This window comes from Oncorhynchus mykiss, chromosome 23 (assembly GCF_013265735.2).
Source record: "Oncorhynchus mykiss isolate Arlee chromosome 23, USDA_OmykA_1.1, whole genome shotgun sequence".
NCBI lineage: Eukaryota > Metazoa > Chordata > Actinopteri > Salmoniformes > Salmonidae > Oncorhynchus > Oncorhynchus mykiss.
Window position 1 is genome coordinate 56,936,974 of NC_048587.1, and position 16,914 is coordinate 56,953,887.

At 44.4% G+C, this 16,914-nt stretch overlaps 1 protein-coding gene across 1 annotated transcript in view; it reads right to left on the reverse strand.

Moving 5' to 3' along the window:
* The window catches only part of LOC110503039 (integrin alpha-9), a 160,592-nt gene that overhangs the window by 29,494 nt on the left and 114,184 nt on the right, over positions 1 to 16,914 (reverse strand). The window contains exons 20-26 of the mRNA XM_036960871.1: positions 15,305 to 15,384; positions 13,091 to 13,174; positions 10,670 to 10,778; positions 10,142 to 10,249; positions 6,327 to 6,452; positions 5,293 to 5,412; positions 3,648 to 3,743 (exon numbers count right to left, since the gene is read on the reverse strand). Of these exons, the coding sequence (XP_036816766.1) occupies positions 3,648 to 3,743; positions 5,293 to 5,412; positions 6,327 to 6,452; positions 10,142 to 10,249; positions 10,670 to 10,778; positions 13,091 to 13,174; positions 15,305 to 15,384 (723 nt within the window). The remainder of the gene's footprint in view (positions 1 to 3,647; positions 3,744 to 5,292; positions 5,413 to 6,326; positions 6,453 to 10,141; positions 10,250 to 10,669; positions 10,779 to 13,090; positions 13,175 to 15,304; positions 15,385 to 16,914) is intronic.

Genomic DNA, 16,914 nt, shown 5'->3' on the forward strand with positions numbered 1-16,914 from the left:
GCCCCTTGCCTCGTGGCTGTGGCGCACCTGGAACACCAGCTAAAAGAAGAAGATTACAGTCAAACACAAATATTTATACCAACACATTTAACAGTCTATATTTCTGAGATATGAATCAAATGTATTTCTAAAGCCCCTTTTACATCAGCTGATGTCACAAAGTGCTATACAGAAACTCAGGTTCCATAGCTGCTGAAATGTATAGTTCTTTCATTGTACATGTGAACACATTTCAAAACACGAATTAAATCAATCCAACTATTGCAACATCATTCTAATCTTATATGGTCACAGATAATATTGACAGTGTAAATGAAATGGCCTTACCTCCCTACTCTTCTCTTTGCCCACACTGTACATAGATTTTTCTTTTCTATTGTGTTATTGACTGTACATTTGTTTATGTGTAACTCTGTGTTGTTGTTTTTGTCGCATTGCTTTGCTTTATCTTGGCCAGGTTGCAGTTGTAAATGAGAACTTGATCTCAACTGGCCTACCTGGTTAAATAAAGGAGAAATATTTTTTTAAAATAAAAGATAAGCTAAGTACTGTACTCTAAGATAAGCTAAGTACTGTAAGTACTATAAGTACTGTAATATAAGCTAAGTGCTGTAAAATAATTTAAGTACTGTCAGATAAGCAAAGTACTGTCAGATAAGCAAAGTACTGTCAGATAAGCAAAGAACTGTATGTACTGTAAGCTAAACACTAAGATGAGCTAAGTAATGTAAGTACTATAAGTACTGTGAGATAAGTACTGTAAGCTAAGCACTGTAAGTACTGTACAATAAGCTAAGGACTGTAAATAGGTACTGTAAGTAATTAAGATAAGCTAAGTACTGTAAGCTAAGCTAAGTAAGGGGTGGCAGGTAGCCTTTTTTTTTTATTTAAGTACTGTCAGATAAGCAAAGTACTGTCAGATAAGCAAAGTACTGTCAGATAAGCAAAGTACTGTATGTACTGTAAGCTAAACACTAAGATGAGCTAAGTAATGTAAGTACTGTACAATAAGCTAAGGACTGTAAATAGGTACTGTAAGTAATTAAGATAAGCTAAGTACTGTAAGCTAAGCTAAGTAAGGGGTGGCAGGTAGCCTAGTGGTTAGAGCTTTGGACTAGCAACCGAAAGGTTGGTGGATCGAATCCTGAGCTGACATAGTAAAAATATGTGATTCTGCCCCTGAACAAGGCAGTTAACCCACTGTTCTTAGGCCATCATTGTAAATAAGAATTTGTTCTTAACTGACTTGCCTAGTTAAATAAAGGTAAAATAAAAATGTTTAGGTACTTTCAATTCTGATGCAGGTCTGTCTGGGTTTGTGACAGATCTGGGTTCAAATATTATTTGAAATATTAAAACATAAATACTTGATCTGTGCTTGATTGAGCTTGCCTGGCTCAATAGAAGAGGCCCAAAACTGCAAAGCCTGCCCATCTGACAGTTTAGGCAGGCTAGAGCAAACTCTCACAGTATTGAAGAAACAGCTCAAATATTATTATTTGTACTCAGGTCTGTGGGTCTGGGTTGTAGGTCAGGGTCTGGGCTGTGGGTCTGTGTTGTAGGTCAGGGTCTGGGCTGTGGGTCTGGGTTGTAGGTCAGGGTCTGGGCTGTGGGTCTGGGATGTAGGTCTGGGTTGTAGGTCAGGGTCTGGGCTGTGGGTCTGGGTTGTAGGTCAGGGTCTGGGCTGTGGGGCTGGGTTGTAGGTCAGGGTCTGGGCTGTGGGGCTGGGTTGTAGGTCAGGGTCTGGGTTGTGGGTCTGGGTTGTAGGTCAGGGTCTGGGCTGTGGGTCTGGGTTGTAGGTCAGGATCTGGGCTGTGGGGCTGGGTTATAGGTCAGGGTCTGGGCTGTGGGTCTGGGTTGTAGGTCAGGGTCTGGGCTGTGGGTCTGTGTTGTAGGTCAGGGTCTGGGCTGTGGATCTGGGTTGTAGGTCAGGGTCTAGGCTGTGGGTCTGGGTTGTAGGTCAGGGTCTGGGCTGTGGGTCTGGGATGTAGGTCTGGGTTGTAGGTCAGGGTCTGGGCTCTGGGTCTGGGTTGTAGGTCAGGGTCTGGGCTGTGGGGCTGGGTTGTAGGTCAGGGTCTGGGCTGTGGGGCTGGGTTGTAGGTCTGGGTTGTAGGTCAGGGTCTGGGCTGTGGGTCTGGGTTGTAGGTCAGGGTCTGGGCTGTGGGGCTGGGTTGTAGATCAGGGTCTGGGCTGTGGGGCTGGGTTGTAGGTCAGGGTCTGGGTTGTGGGTCTGGGTTGTGGGTCTGGGTTGTAGGTCAGGGTCTGGACTGTGGGTCTGGGTTGTAGGTCAGGGTCTGGGCTGTGGGTCTGGGTTGTAGGTCAGGGTCTGGGCTGTGGGTCTGGGTTGTAGGTCAGGGTCTGGGCTGTGGGTCTGGGTTGTAGGTCAGGGTCTGGGCTGTGGGTCTGGGTTGTAGGTCAGGGTCTGGGCTGGAAATTCTTCCTCCTAAGACATCAGGCACCCACAATAACACAGCATTCCAATATGGTGCATAGCAAAAAGGAATATGGAAGAATTACACCTCTTCAAACTGTAACAGGTTTAGTTAAGAGTATGTGCGTGTGTGCATTGGAAGCATACAGTATGTTACATTCTGATCCGTTGTCTGACTGACTCCAGCTCAGTTTGTGCTGATGTTTACGGGTACTAAAACGTAAGGAACCATTTCAATGGAGTCAATGAGCTCATAACTCATAGAGTAGATCATTTCTATTCTCCTATCCTTTACCTCATTTACCGGGGCCTTTTTGCATGACACGGAGGATAAACTATATCTCATCAGCTGTTGATAAGTAGCAGGCTGGGAATTGAAAGAGCCTCGTCACAAACCAAGGCTCACCGCACACCAAGGGACCACAAAGCTTTCTCTAGGGACTTCAGAGCTGCTGAGGGACTAGGGCTACTGAATTCACTAAAATCTCTAATGGTTTGTGGTAGTGAACTGACCAGATGCTCAGGGGGGTGGGAGGTGTTGCTGTGGAAAATTAAAGTGGTCACTAAGTGCTGGGAGAGCAGTTGTGAATGGACACATTCACAGTATCGTCTGATTTAGCGGCTGAAGCTAGCCAAGCTCTTCTTGTGGCCTGGGGGTCGAGCAGCGAGCTGGGGGCCTAGAGGTCAGGAGACGCAGCTGCGCGGTGGGGCCTAAGTCAGGAGATGGAGCTGCGAGCTAGGGTCTGGAGGTCATCACCGTAATCAGCTGAGAGCATCGAGGATAAGGGGATGCAGAGTGCTCATTACTTCATTCCACTGCTCCACAGGCACATCTAATCACTCCACACAGAGGCTTGCCCTGTGTGTGTGTGTGTGTGTGTGTGTATGTGTGATACCCTGCTGTCTCTGAGGAGACCTTGTCCTTGAGGACCACAGCTGAGGACCCCCAAATACAACCCTGCCTCACCCCCATGACATCCAGGTTGATTTGGCGTCCTGCCTCCAGCTGCTCCCCAGGCTTCAATTTCCACCAGATTCAGCTTCTAGATTCACCCCTCAGGGCTTGCCGAGGAACATCACAGCAATAAACTGGCTGTTAGAATGTCTCACAGACATCATGATGTGTCTACTGCATGCCGAACCAGACCCAACACCCTGATTGACTCATATATTCAGCGCTTTGCAGGAGTAAATCTATCAAGAGTGATATACTTACTGAAGTGTCTTCTGATAGCCCCTGCGGTACCTCTATGGCCCTCCCGTCCACTCTCACATTACCCCTAGTCACGAACTGGATCAGCGATGAGCTGTCCTGTAGGTAGGTATGTGTGTGTGTGAGAGAGAGAGAGAGAGAGAGAGGGGGGGGGGGGTCATACTTCCTTCAGATCCATACTGTAATAAACATTATTAGCCTAAGTAAAACATAAAAATATACTAACCATGTAACAACCAGGTAACAACCATGTAACAACCATGTAACAACCATGTAACAACCATGTAACAACCAGGTAACAACCATGTAACAACCATGTAACAACCAGGTAACAACCAGGTAACAACCAGGTAACAACCATGTAACAACCATGTAACAACCAGGTAACAACCAGGTAACAACCAGGTAACAACCAGGTAACAACCATGTAACAACCAGGTAACAACCAGGTAACAACCAGGTAACAACCAGGTAACAACCATGTAACAACCAGGTAACAACCAGGTAACAACCAGGTAACAACCAGGTAACAACGCAACCGTTCAAAAGTTTGGGGTCACTTAGAGATTTCCTTGTTTTCCATGAGAACATACATGCAATTAGTTGCAAAATGAATAGGAAATATAGTCAAGACGTTGACAAGGTTATAAATAATGTTTTTTAATCAAAATAATAATTGTGTCCTTCAAACTTTGCTATCGTCAAAGAATCCTCCATTTGCAGCAATTACAGCCTTGCAGACCTTTGGCATTCTAGTTGTCAATTTGTTGAGGTGATCTGAGAGAGATTTCACCCCATGCATCCTGAAGCACCTCCCACAAGTTGGATTGGCTTGATGGGCACTTCTTACGTACCATACGGTCAAGCTGCTCCCACAACAGCTCAATAGGGTTGAGATCCAGTGACTGTGCTGGCCTCTCCATTATAGACAGAATACCAGCTGACTGCTTCTTCCCTGAACAGGAAATTGGCTCCAATTTCCGTCCACAGGGTATGGTGTTGCAAAATGGAGTGATAGTCTTCCTTCTTCAAGATCCCTTTTACCCTGTACAAGTCTCCTACTTTACCACCAACAAAGCACCCCAGACCATCACATTGCCTCCACCATGATTGACAGATGGCGTCAAGCACTCCTCCAGCATCTTCATTTCTTCTGGGTCTCACAAATGTTCATCTTTGTGATCCGAACAACTCAAACTTAGATTTGTTTGTCCATAATATTTTTTTCCCCAATCTTCCTCTGTCCAGTCTCGGTGTCCTTTTGCCCATCTTAATCTTTTATTTTTATTGGCCAGTCTGAATATGGCTTTTTCTTTGCAACTCTTCCTAGAAGGCCAGCATCCAGGAGTCGCCTCTTCACTGTTGACAATGAGATTGGTGTTTTGCGGGTACTATTTAATGAAGCTGCCAGTTGAGGACTTGTGAGGTGTCGGTTTCTTAAACTAGACACTAATGTACTTGTCCTCTTGTTCAGTTGTGCTAACATAATTGCAAAAGGGTTTTATAATAATCAATTGGCCTTTTAAAATGATCAACTTGGATTAGCTAACACAACGTGCCATTGGAACACAGAAGTGCTGATAATGGGCAAACTTTTGAACGGTAGGGTATCTAACAACTATGTAATAACTAATATCCATGTACTTACCCTCTTCAGTATCTCTGTGTTTAGTAGAAGTTTCACATGTATACTGACAACTTCCTCTTTGGACTGGGAGCCCAGAGTACATGAGATGGTTAAACATGCTCTCCCTGGCCGGTCACAGTCCTGTTAGAGGAAGAGAGAGAGAGAGAGAGAGAGAGAGAGAGAGAGAGAGAGAAGGAGGAGAGAGAGAGAGAGAGAGAGAGAGAAAGAGAAAGAAGAGAAAGAGAAGGAAGAGAAAGAAGAGAGAGAGAGAGTAAAAGAGAGAGAGAGAGAAAGAGAGAGAGAGAAAAAAAAGAGAGAGAGAGAGAGAGAGAGAAAGAGAGGAGGAAAGACAGAGAGAGATGAACAGATGCTACACAACACACACATGATACATCACCAAGGGAAACACTTTCAGTGAACCTTAAATTCCACTGATTGGGACAGTCCAGGTGTGTGTGTGTTCATGGGTGTGTGCGTGCATGTACACGCCTCTCTCTCTCTCTGTGCCTGTGCTGTGTGTGTTCATGGGTGTGTGAGTGTATAGACCCTCTCTCTCTCTGTGCCTGTGCTGTGTGTGTTCATGGGTGTGTGAGTGTATATACCCTCTCTCTCTCTGTGCCTGTGCTGTGTGTGTTTATGGGTGTGTGAGTGTATAGACCCTGTCTGTGCCTGTTCTGTGTGTGTTCATGGGTGTGTGAGTGTATAGACCCTCTCTCTCTCTGTGCCTGTGATGTGTGTGTTCATGGGTGTGTGAGTGTATATACCCTCTCTCTCTCTGTGCCTGTGCTGTGTGTGTTCATGGGTGTGTGAGTGTATAGACCCTCTCTGTGCCTGTTCTGTGTGTGTTCATGGGTGTGTGAGTGTATAGACCCTCTCTCTGTCTGTGCCTGTGCTGTGTGTGTTCATGGGTGTGTGAGTGTATAGACCCTCTCTCTCTCTGTGCCTGTGCTGTGTGTGTTCATGGGTATGTGAGTGTATAGACCCTCTCTGTGCCTGTTCTGTGTGTTCATGGGTATGTGAGTGTATAGACCCTCTCTCTCTCTGTGTTTATTCACCAGGACCCTGCGTCCAGACTTGGTGAAGAAGGCAAAGATGGTGTGGAAGATACTCTCTCTGTCCTGGGAGATGGAACAGGGCTGGGGGTTCCTATGAGGGGTGCAGTTCCCTTGCCCCTCCGCCACCTGGGGAGACAGAGGAAGATGAGAAAGGGCAGGGAGGATGGGAAGAGGTGGATGGGAGGAGGAGGATGGGAGTTGGAAAAATAAATATCTCAGGAATGTTCAACACATTCTACAGGTGAGTAGAGGACTCTCCTGAGAGAGACCAATAATTTTACTTTTAAGACCCACTCAGAATTTTTTACGTTTCACAATGAGTTTTTTTACTTGTTTTAAGCAGGGGCACAACTTTCACTCGGGACAACACGTCGCCCCTATATTCTGAAATTGCATTTTTGCCCCTCACAGTTATATCATTGGAATGTGATACAAAACGAGGCAATAATGTGTTTTAGGACCGTGCAGACGCCTCCGAGCCATCGGGTAGGATGTTTAGAGTGTTTATATATACACAGTACCAGTCAAAAGTTTGAACACACCTACTCATTCAAGGGTTTTTCTTTATTTACTATTTTCTACATTGTAGAATAATAGTGAAGACACCAAAACTATGACATGACACATTTGAAATCATGTAGTAAACAAAAATGTGTTAAACAATACATATTTTATATATGACAACAACAAATATTTTATATTTGAGATTCATCCTCTTTGTTGCTTCAATCCACAGCCTGAGAAAGTTAGGACTACGTTCCAAATTGTACACTATTCCCTATATTGGGCTCTACTTTTGCCTGTGTGTGTGAGAGAGAGAGAGAGACCAAGAGAAAGAGAGCGAGAGAGAGTGTGTGAGAGAGAACGATAGTTGACCCTCATAACAACTGCACCCTGCTATTAGCTGATTTATGGAACATTAAAAAGATAATTTCTGACATCATTGTGTAACCCACCACTTGGTACCAGGTTGTTACCAATTACTGTTTAACTCCTTTATATCCATTGTTAACAGAGTCCAAGTGAATACCATTCAAATAGGGAACAGGCTGCCATTTGGGATACAGACTTTTTCTGTGTTAACACTGACTGTAGTCTCCCTGTCCAATAGGGTAAGGAGAGGTCATTTCACACTGAGGTTCTCGTTTTCTTCTTATAGTAGGTCAGAGTAACAGACAAGATAAACACAGAGACTGGTAAGTATAATCTGAAAGGAGCTAGGGGGAAAAAATGTTACCTTTTAGTTGTTGTTTTACACTGACATTAATACATGTTAGGATGACATTAATACATGTTAGGATGATATTAACACATGTTAGGATGACATTAATACATGTTAGGATGATATTAACACATGTTAGGATGACATTAATACATGTTAGGATGATATTAACACATGTTAGGATGACATTAATACATGTTAGGATGACATTAATACATGTTAGGTTGACATTAATACATGTTAGGATGACATTAATACATGTTAGGATGACATTAATACATGTTAGGATGACATTAATACATGTTAGGTTGACATTAACACATGTTAGGATGACATTAATACATGTTAGGATGACATTAATACATGTTAGGATGACATTAATACATGTTAGGATGACATTAATACATGTTAGGATGACATTAATACATGTTAGGATGACATTAATACATGTTAGGATGACATTAATACATGTTAGGATGACATTAATACATGTTAGGTTGACATTAATACATGTTAGGATGACATTAATACATGTTAGGATGACATTAATACATGTTAGGATGACATTAATACATGTTAGGTTGACATTAACACATGTTAGGATGACATTAATACATGTTAGGATGACATTAATACATGTTAGGATGACATTAATACATGTTAGGATGACATTAATACATGTTAGGATGACATTAATACATGTTAGGATGACATTAATACATGTTAGGATGACATTAATACATGTTAGGATGACATTAATACATGTTAGGATGACATTAATACATGTTAGGATGACATTAATACATGTTAGGATGACATTAATACATGTTAGGATGACATTAACACATGTTAGGATGACATTAATACATGTTAGGATGACATTAATACATGTTAGGATGACATTAACACATGTTAGGATGACATTAATACATGTTAGGATGACATTAATACATGTTAGGATGACATTAATACATGTTAGGATGACATTAATACATGTTAGGATGACATTAATACATGTTAGGATGACATTAATACATGTTAGGTTGACATTAATACATGTTAGGATGACATTAATACATGTTAGGATGACATTAATACATGTTAGGATGACATTAATACATGTTAGGATGACATTAATACATGTTAGGATGACATTAATACATGTTAGGATGACATTAATACATGTTAGGATGACATTAATACATGTTAGGTTGACATTAATACATGTTAGGTTGACATTAACACATGTTAGGATGACATTAACACATGTTAGGATGATATTAACACATGTTAGGATGACATTAACACATGTTAGGTTGACATTAATACATGTTAGGATGACATTAATACATGTTAGGATGACATTAATACATGTTAGGTTGACATTAACACATGTTAGGTTGACATTAATACATGTTAGGATGAAATTAACACATGTTAGTGACGACATTAACACATGTTAGGATGACATTAACACATATTAGGATGAATGTAAGATCATGACTGGAATTCAAGGAAATTGCAATATGGAAATATTTCCCCCACATTTTTTTAATGCTGGCTCATGTTTATCATGTGTGTTCATCTTGTCTGTTACTCTGACCTACTACAGAAGAAGAAAACCTCAGTGTGAAATGACCTCTCCTTACCATATTGGACAGGGAGACTACAGTCAGACAGTGTTAACACAGAAAAGTCTATATCCCAAATGGCACCCTATTCCCTGTTTAGTGCACTCCTTTTGACCAGGGCCCCAGTTTCATATCTCAGTGACTTCAGATCTACGTTGGGGATGTTATAGAATAGTAGCATGCTCCGCAGGTGCCCCATTCCCCCATTCCCCCAGTCGTTCCGTGTAAAGCTCTCTGATCCCTCCAAGTAATTCCAGATGTGGGGATGCAGGGTGGGATACGGTCCGACGTCCCTACAGTCTCTGCTCCAATCCTCCCATTCAAACAGTCAACACAATTCTAAGGTTGAGCTCCCCCTGATCTACCTATATGAAAGGAGTGGTGCAGGGGTTATGAAAACAAAGCACCCACTGGGGGTACCTAAATGAGCAACTGTTGTTGTGAAACTAAATGGTCGCCCAGCCAGTAGTAGCTGTATCAACACTTCTTTCCCATTTATCAAAAAAAAATCATCAAATAGTGCCTCGCACTGTTCTAACGGGTCCTGTGTTCCATGAGCAGAGACATAGATAAACAAGAAGGCCATTTTAACAGTATTAAAGTGTTTGCCAACGTGGATCCACAGCACTCAGCTATGAAGGAAAACAAGAGCGATAGACTTCAGTTGGATAAAGGCAACAAAGAATGTGGATGTGTGTAGGTGGATAAACCCCTAAACAACGCCAGAGGTACTGACGTTTGGGCGAATGGGTGGATAGTGTGGATAGACTGCTGTGCTATCTTTGGTCTCCCCTCAGTTCCTGTCTAGATATCTTCCTTCTAGGATGTTTTTCCTGTCTCTTTGAGGTCTAGGCCAGGTTAATGTAAAAGCACCTGATGATAACTGCTGATGTAAAAAGGACCTTATAAATTAATCTGATTGTTTGAATTTGATGTATAAACTGCTGTTGGAAGGTTCCCACCTGTATGTCCATGATGTGGAACATGTCGGCCCCATTGCCAGCCAGTCGGTTTGGGATCCTGATGTCCACTATGGAGCCAGGTAACCTGCTGGGGCCGTTGTTGATCACCTGGAAGACGATGAAAGAGGTGGAGAGAAATATTAGGGAGAGAAAGATGGTGAAGGGTAGAGAGAAATAGAAGGTCAGGGGTAAGAGAGGTAGAGGATTGAGGTAAGAGAGAATGTGGGGGGGGGGGGGGTAAAAAGAAAGAAAGGTGGATGAGAAACAGGGATAGAGAGAGAATAGAGTGAGAGAGTAGTGTGAGAGAGAGAAAGAGGGAGAGTAGTGAGAGAGAGTAGTGTGAGAGAGCGAAAGAGAGGGCAAGAGAGAGAGAGTAGTGAGAGAGAGCGATAGAGAGATATGTTTACAAGGAGCCAAAATAATATGCTGCATGTTTTGACGAGGTAGATGAGGTAGAGCTACTGGTACAGCCATATCAATATAATTGACTTGAATGGGGATTCCCTGATGTACAGGTGTCACCAATACCTGAAAGGTGAAGTTTAAAGGCTGGAAGTTACACTCCATGTCCTCCAGCTGGATGAAGCGAGAGGCAACGATGGAGTTCCCATACAGAAAGGATGTTGGAGTCACTAAACTGTAGACGGATAGAAAGTGATATGGTATTGCGCAGCCCCAACAGATTCATGCCAAGATCATTATTTACGGATATCAAATCAAATGTATAACATGTTTTTGTAGGTCTGTATGTTTTATAGATCAATTTACTGTTAGAAAGAGACTGATTAAAGACTGGTGTGTCCCCAGATGTTTTCTTCAAGTCCTGTGGTAGAGGAAAGCTGTCATGTTCTGTGAGAATAGTAGCCTGACGACTCACACTAATTTCTTCCACTGCTCTATCAATCGCTACATACTTTAGTCTAAGCCATCATTGAAGTTGTTTTTGGTGAGATGGGGCACGAGGGGCATGGTACAAAACAAAGTCATCAGCGAATGGATTGTCTCTAACTAATCAATTAGAGTATCAAAGCAAATGACGAAGGAAAGATCTAGGATCTGATAAAACACCTCAGCTACAGCTCTACTCTGCTGTCTGATAATGCTGTCTAAAGTCTGATAATGTAGCTCAGCTCTGTCTGGTGTCTTTCATCTTTCAAGAGGCTTAGAGAGACCAGGCAGGGGAGAGACCAGGCAGGGCGAGTCCAAGCAGGGCGAGACCAGGCAGGGAGAGACCAAGCAGAGAGAGACCAAGCAGAGAGAGACCAGGCAGGGAGAGACCAGGCAGGGAGAGACCAGGCAGGGCGAGTCCAAGCAGGGCGAGACCAGGCAGGGCGAGTCCAAGCAGGGCGAGACCAGGCAGGGAGAGACCAAGCAGAGAGAGACCAAGCAGAGAGAGACCAAGCAGAGAGAGACCAAGCAGAGAGAGACCAAGCAGGGCGAGACCAGGCAGGGTGAGTCCAAACAGGGAGAGATCAGGCAAGGAGAGATCAAGCAAAGAGAGACCAAGCAAAGAGAGACCAAGCAAAGAGAGACCAAGCAAAGAGAGACCAAGCAAAGAGAGACCAAGCAGGGAGAGTCCAAGCAGGGAGAGTCCAAGCAGGGAGAGTCCAAGCAGGGAGAGTCCAAGCAGGGAGAGTCCAAGCAGGGAGAGACCAAGCAGGGAGAGACCAAGTAGGGAGAGACCAAGCAGGGAGAGTCCATGCAGGGAGAGACCAGGCAGGGAGAGACCAGGCAGGGAGAGACCAGGCAGGGCGAGTCCAAGCAGGGCGAGTCCAAGCAGGGCGAGTCCAAGCAGGGCGAGTCCAAGCAGGGAGAGACCAGGCAGGGCGAGTCCAAGCAGGGAGAGACCAGGCAGGGCGAGTCCAAGCAGGGAGAGACCAGGCAGGGCGAGTCCAAGCAGGGAGAGACCAGGCAGGTCGAGTCCAAGCAAGGAGAGTCCAAGCAGGGAGAGACCAGGCAAGGCGAGTCCAAGCAGGGAGAGGCCAGGCAGGGCGAGTCCAAGCAGGGAGAGGCTAGGCAGGGCGAGTCCAAGCAGGGAGAGACCAGGCAGGGCGAGTCCAAGCAGGGAGAGACCAGGCAAGGAGAGATCAAGCAGGGAGAAACCAAGTAAGGAGAGACCAAGCAGAGAGAGACCATGCAGGGAGAGACAAAGCAGAGAGAGACCATGCAGGGAGAGACCAAGCAGGGAGAGACCATGCAGGGAGAGACCAAGCAGGGAGAGACCAAGCAGGGAGAGACCAAGCAGGGAGAGACCAAGCAGGGATAGTCCAGGCAGGGATAGTCCAGGCAGGGATAGTCCAGGCAGGGATAGTCCAGGCAGACTCATAAACTACCAGAGACACTGAGCGTTAGTTTTGACTTTCATCTTAATGCGACAGTTTGTATTAATCATGATACAGCTCAAATAAAAAGAGACTGTCTATTAGCTTGATTCTAGCCAACCATCTTAGCATCCTGTCCATGCTGATGGATAATGTATATTTGAATAATACATGTTGTTGTCTAGTGACTTCATCTGATAGCATACGTTCAGAGACTTTACCAATACATTATGGGGATTGGGTGTGTTTGGCCTAACTCTAGGAAATGGTTTACAGCATGTCTACAGTACGTGTGTATTACAGCATGTCTATAGTAAGTGTGTATTACAGCATGTCTACAGTAAGTGTGTATTACAGCATGTCTACAGTAAGTGTGTATTACAGCATGTCTACAGTACGTGTGTATTACAGCATGTCTACAGTACGTGTGTATTACAGCATGTCTACAGTACGTGTGTATTACAGCATGTCTACAGTACGTGTGTATTACAGCATGTCTACAGTACGTGTGTATTACAGCATGTCTACAGTAAGTGTGTATTACAGCATGTCTACAGTACGTGTGTATTACAGCATGTCTACAGTACGTGTGTATTGCAGACAAAGTAAAGATGTTTTATCCTCTTACCCAGTGATAGCTGTGTCCACCTCATGGACCAGTGGGATAGACAGATCCAACTTGTTGTCCAACAGCCTATGCTCAGGGTTGGCACTACAATGAGAAAACAATAGGAGGCAATTAACAAATATTAACTATGCCAATTTACAGAAGAGTGATTTAAGTACGAAGCTTTGTCTTCTCTACAGCAAAATGAAAGTGAAAGTTCAATCTTAAATTCTTCTGTCTAAAGAAAAAGGTCTTCATCATTTTTCCACTGCTAACTTCCATACAAATCTGGCTGCTTGGAATTATTCCCCTCTCCCAATCATGTGACAGGAGACCCCTCCCAGCAGTCTAATGTGACGTCAGACCTCTCCCAGCAGTCTAATGTGACGTCAGACCTCTCCCAGCAGTCTAATGTGACGGCAGAACCCTCCCAGCAGTCTAATGTGACGGCAGACCCCTCCCAGCAATCTAATGTGACGTCAGACCTCTCCCAGCAGTCTAATGTGACGGCAGAACCCTCCCAGCAGTCTAATGTGACGGCAGACCCCTCCCAGCAGTCTAATGTGACGTCAGACCTCTCCCAGCAGTCTAATGTGACGTCAAACCTCTCCCAGCAGTCTAATGTGACGTCAGACCTCTCCCAGCAGTCTAATGTGACGTCAGACCTCTCCCAGCAGTCTAATGTGACGTCAGACCTCTCTCAGCAGTCTAATGTGACGTCAGACCTCTCCCAGCAGTCTAATGTGACGGCAGAACCCTCCCAGCAGTCTAATGTGACGGCAGACCCCTCCCAGCAATCTAATGTGACGGCAGACCCCTCTCAGCAGTCTAATGTGATAGCAGACCACTGCCAGCAGTCTGTGATAGCAGACCCCTCCCAGCAGTCTACCCCGACTACACCGCTCGTGTCACATACGCAACATTTAGAAATCTATATGATTAAATTATTGCACCCACACTGCTCGTGCGCACCAACGAGCGTCTGATTTGCCCAGGGCTAAAATAGAAGTCAGTTCTATTTGTGACCCAGATCGCGCTGCAAGTCCTGCCTCTCCCATATCCTCATTGGTTTATAGAAGCAGGTACCCACGTGTCATCTCCTCATTGGTTATACCCATGTGGGTGATTGAACGACGAACTGTGTTGTCGGTCATCGTGGTAATGCTATGAAAGTTTAGACGCCAATCACCATATAAGTTCAAAGAAGAAAAAGCCTGGAAGGAGGAGAGATGACTAGAAACGATTCGGTTGACCGTTTTATGTGTGGATTAATTGTCGGAGTAGAGAACCTTGTGCATTTCAGGTAAAATAACAACTCAATGTTTATATCCAAGGACAAATTAGCTAGCAACAGCAAGCTAACTAAATAGGGCAAATTAGGTAGCAAGTGCAAGCTAGCTAGCTAAATTGCCATAAGTGTTTAATGCTTTTCGACCGGTCCCCAAATGAATGTAATTGGTTCAGAGTTTGTTTTGATATTTTAACCTGCATGTCGTGATCAGGTTCGGTGTGAGGCGACAAAATACATTTATGCACGATGGCACACGCGCAGCCGGTTTGAGTTCCGTGTAATGTGACGGCGGCCCACTCCCAGTCGTGTGTGACGGCGGCCCCCTCCCAGTCGTGTGTGACGGCGGCCCCCTCCCAGTCGTGTGTGACGGCGGCCCCCTCCCAGTCGTGTGTGACGGCGGCCCCCTCCCAGTCTTGTGTGACGGCGGCCCCCTCCCAGTCTTGTGTGACGGCGGCCCCCTCCCAGTCTTGTGTGACGGCGGCCCCCTCCCAGTCTTGTGTGACAACCGCCCCCTCCCAGTCTTGTGTGACAGAAGTTGTAGCCTACTGCCTGGTTGCCAAACTAACTGCTTTCTGCTCAGTGGCAAACATACAAGACATGCACTTCCAGTGGTTAGACAATGATGTCAGTTGTGTACATACAGTGTGTAGGTCCAAGGCAAATGCAATTACACACAATAATGTGAGCAAACAGAATCGACTTCCACCCGACTGAGTACCTGACATGATTAGAAAGGGTACCAATCAAACCTGTAATTGTGTCTGTGTGGAGGACTTTTAATCGGAGTACCTGACATGATTAGCAACGCGTACAAATTAAAGGTAGATATTTTACCAGTCTATGTAGTGTGTATACATCTTCTCATTACCAACAAATGGTCTGGGTTTAGGCTTACCTTGCACTAAAACATTCTCTTGTATTACATTTATAACGTCACAACGTACCTTTTTGCATGAACTAAAAACTGCAATGTCTCATTTTCCCCTGAAAGCCGACTTGTGTCGAAGATCACTGCAAGATGATACTGAGGAAAGACAAGGAAAGAGGAGGAGTGTTGGGGAAAGCTTTTAGTTAAATAACATGATGTACATAAAGTAGCCGTCAAAATCATTTGTTTGCTTTTCAGGCTCTCCAGGATATATTGGCAGTCAGTCAGTCAGGCAAGCAGGCAGTCAGTGGGTACTGTACTGTAGGCTACTCCATCCTGTTTTCCTATATACAGTCTATTCACATCATGGCCCATTAACTTCAGTCAATACCAGAAGGGTATAGTACGCCATCCTGTTGCATTTGAGGTTATAACTAGATTCTACATGGTTGGTATGGAAAGACATTTATGTCTGAACTACACACTGACTGTAAAACATTTATATGTAAATATTCTGTGATCATGTTTAAGACAGTTGCCTTAATCTGTGCTCTTGATAAAGTAAATGTTATGCATGGATAACGATGAAAACTAGACATTGAATGGTATGGTTGGTATTAGAAGACTTGAGTGTAAAACACATAGGAACACAAGATATTTCCATGACAGACTGACCAGGTGAATCCAGGTGAAACTATGACCCCTTATTAATGTCACCTGTTAAATCCACTTCAATCAGTGTAGATGAAGGGGAGGAGACAGGTTAAAGAAGGATTTTTAAGCCAATTGAGACATGGATTGTGTATAGCAGATCCTTTGTTCAGACCACCACCCAGGACAGTGGATCTAATTCCAGAAGCCGACAACATCGCCGCAGAAGAGGCAGACGGTGTGGCTTCCTGGTCAGGCTCCGTTGGCGTGCACACCGCCCACCGCTTCTGAGTATACTACTAGCCAATGTCCAGTCTCTTGACAACAAGGTAGACGAATTATAGCAAGGGTTGCTTTCCAGAGAGACATCAGAGACTGTAGAATTCTCTGTTTCACGGAAAAATGGCTCTCTCGGGATACATTGTAGGATTCGGGTCAGCCATCGGGCTTCTTCATGTGTCGCGCCAACAGAGATAAACACCTCTCTGGGAAGAAGGGCGGGGGTGTATGCTTCATGAGTACCAACTCATGGTGTACTCACAACAACATACAGGAACTCAAGTCCTTCTGCTCACCCGACCTAAAATGATTTACAATCAAATGCCGGCCATATTATCTCCAAGATAATTTTTGTCAGTTATTTTCACAGCTGTGTGTATACCCCCTCAAGCAGACACCACGACGGCCCTCAAAGAACTTCACTGGACACTGCACTATGTAAACTGGAAATATATCCTGAGGCTGCATGTACTGTAGCTGGGAACAATGCTACATAAATTCTATCAGCATATTGATTGCAGCACTAACATGGGCAATATTTATTTATTTAATTTGTATTTATTCTTTCTTTAACTAGGCACTTCAGTTAAGAACAAATTCTTATTTACAATGATGGCCTAGGAACAGCAGGTTAACTGCCTTGTACACTCAATCACTGCTACTCTAACTTCTGTGATGCATACACGGCCCTCCCTCGCCCTCCCTTTGGCAAATCCGACCACGACTCCATCTTGCTCCTACCGTCTTCTAGGCAGA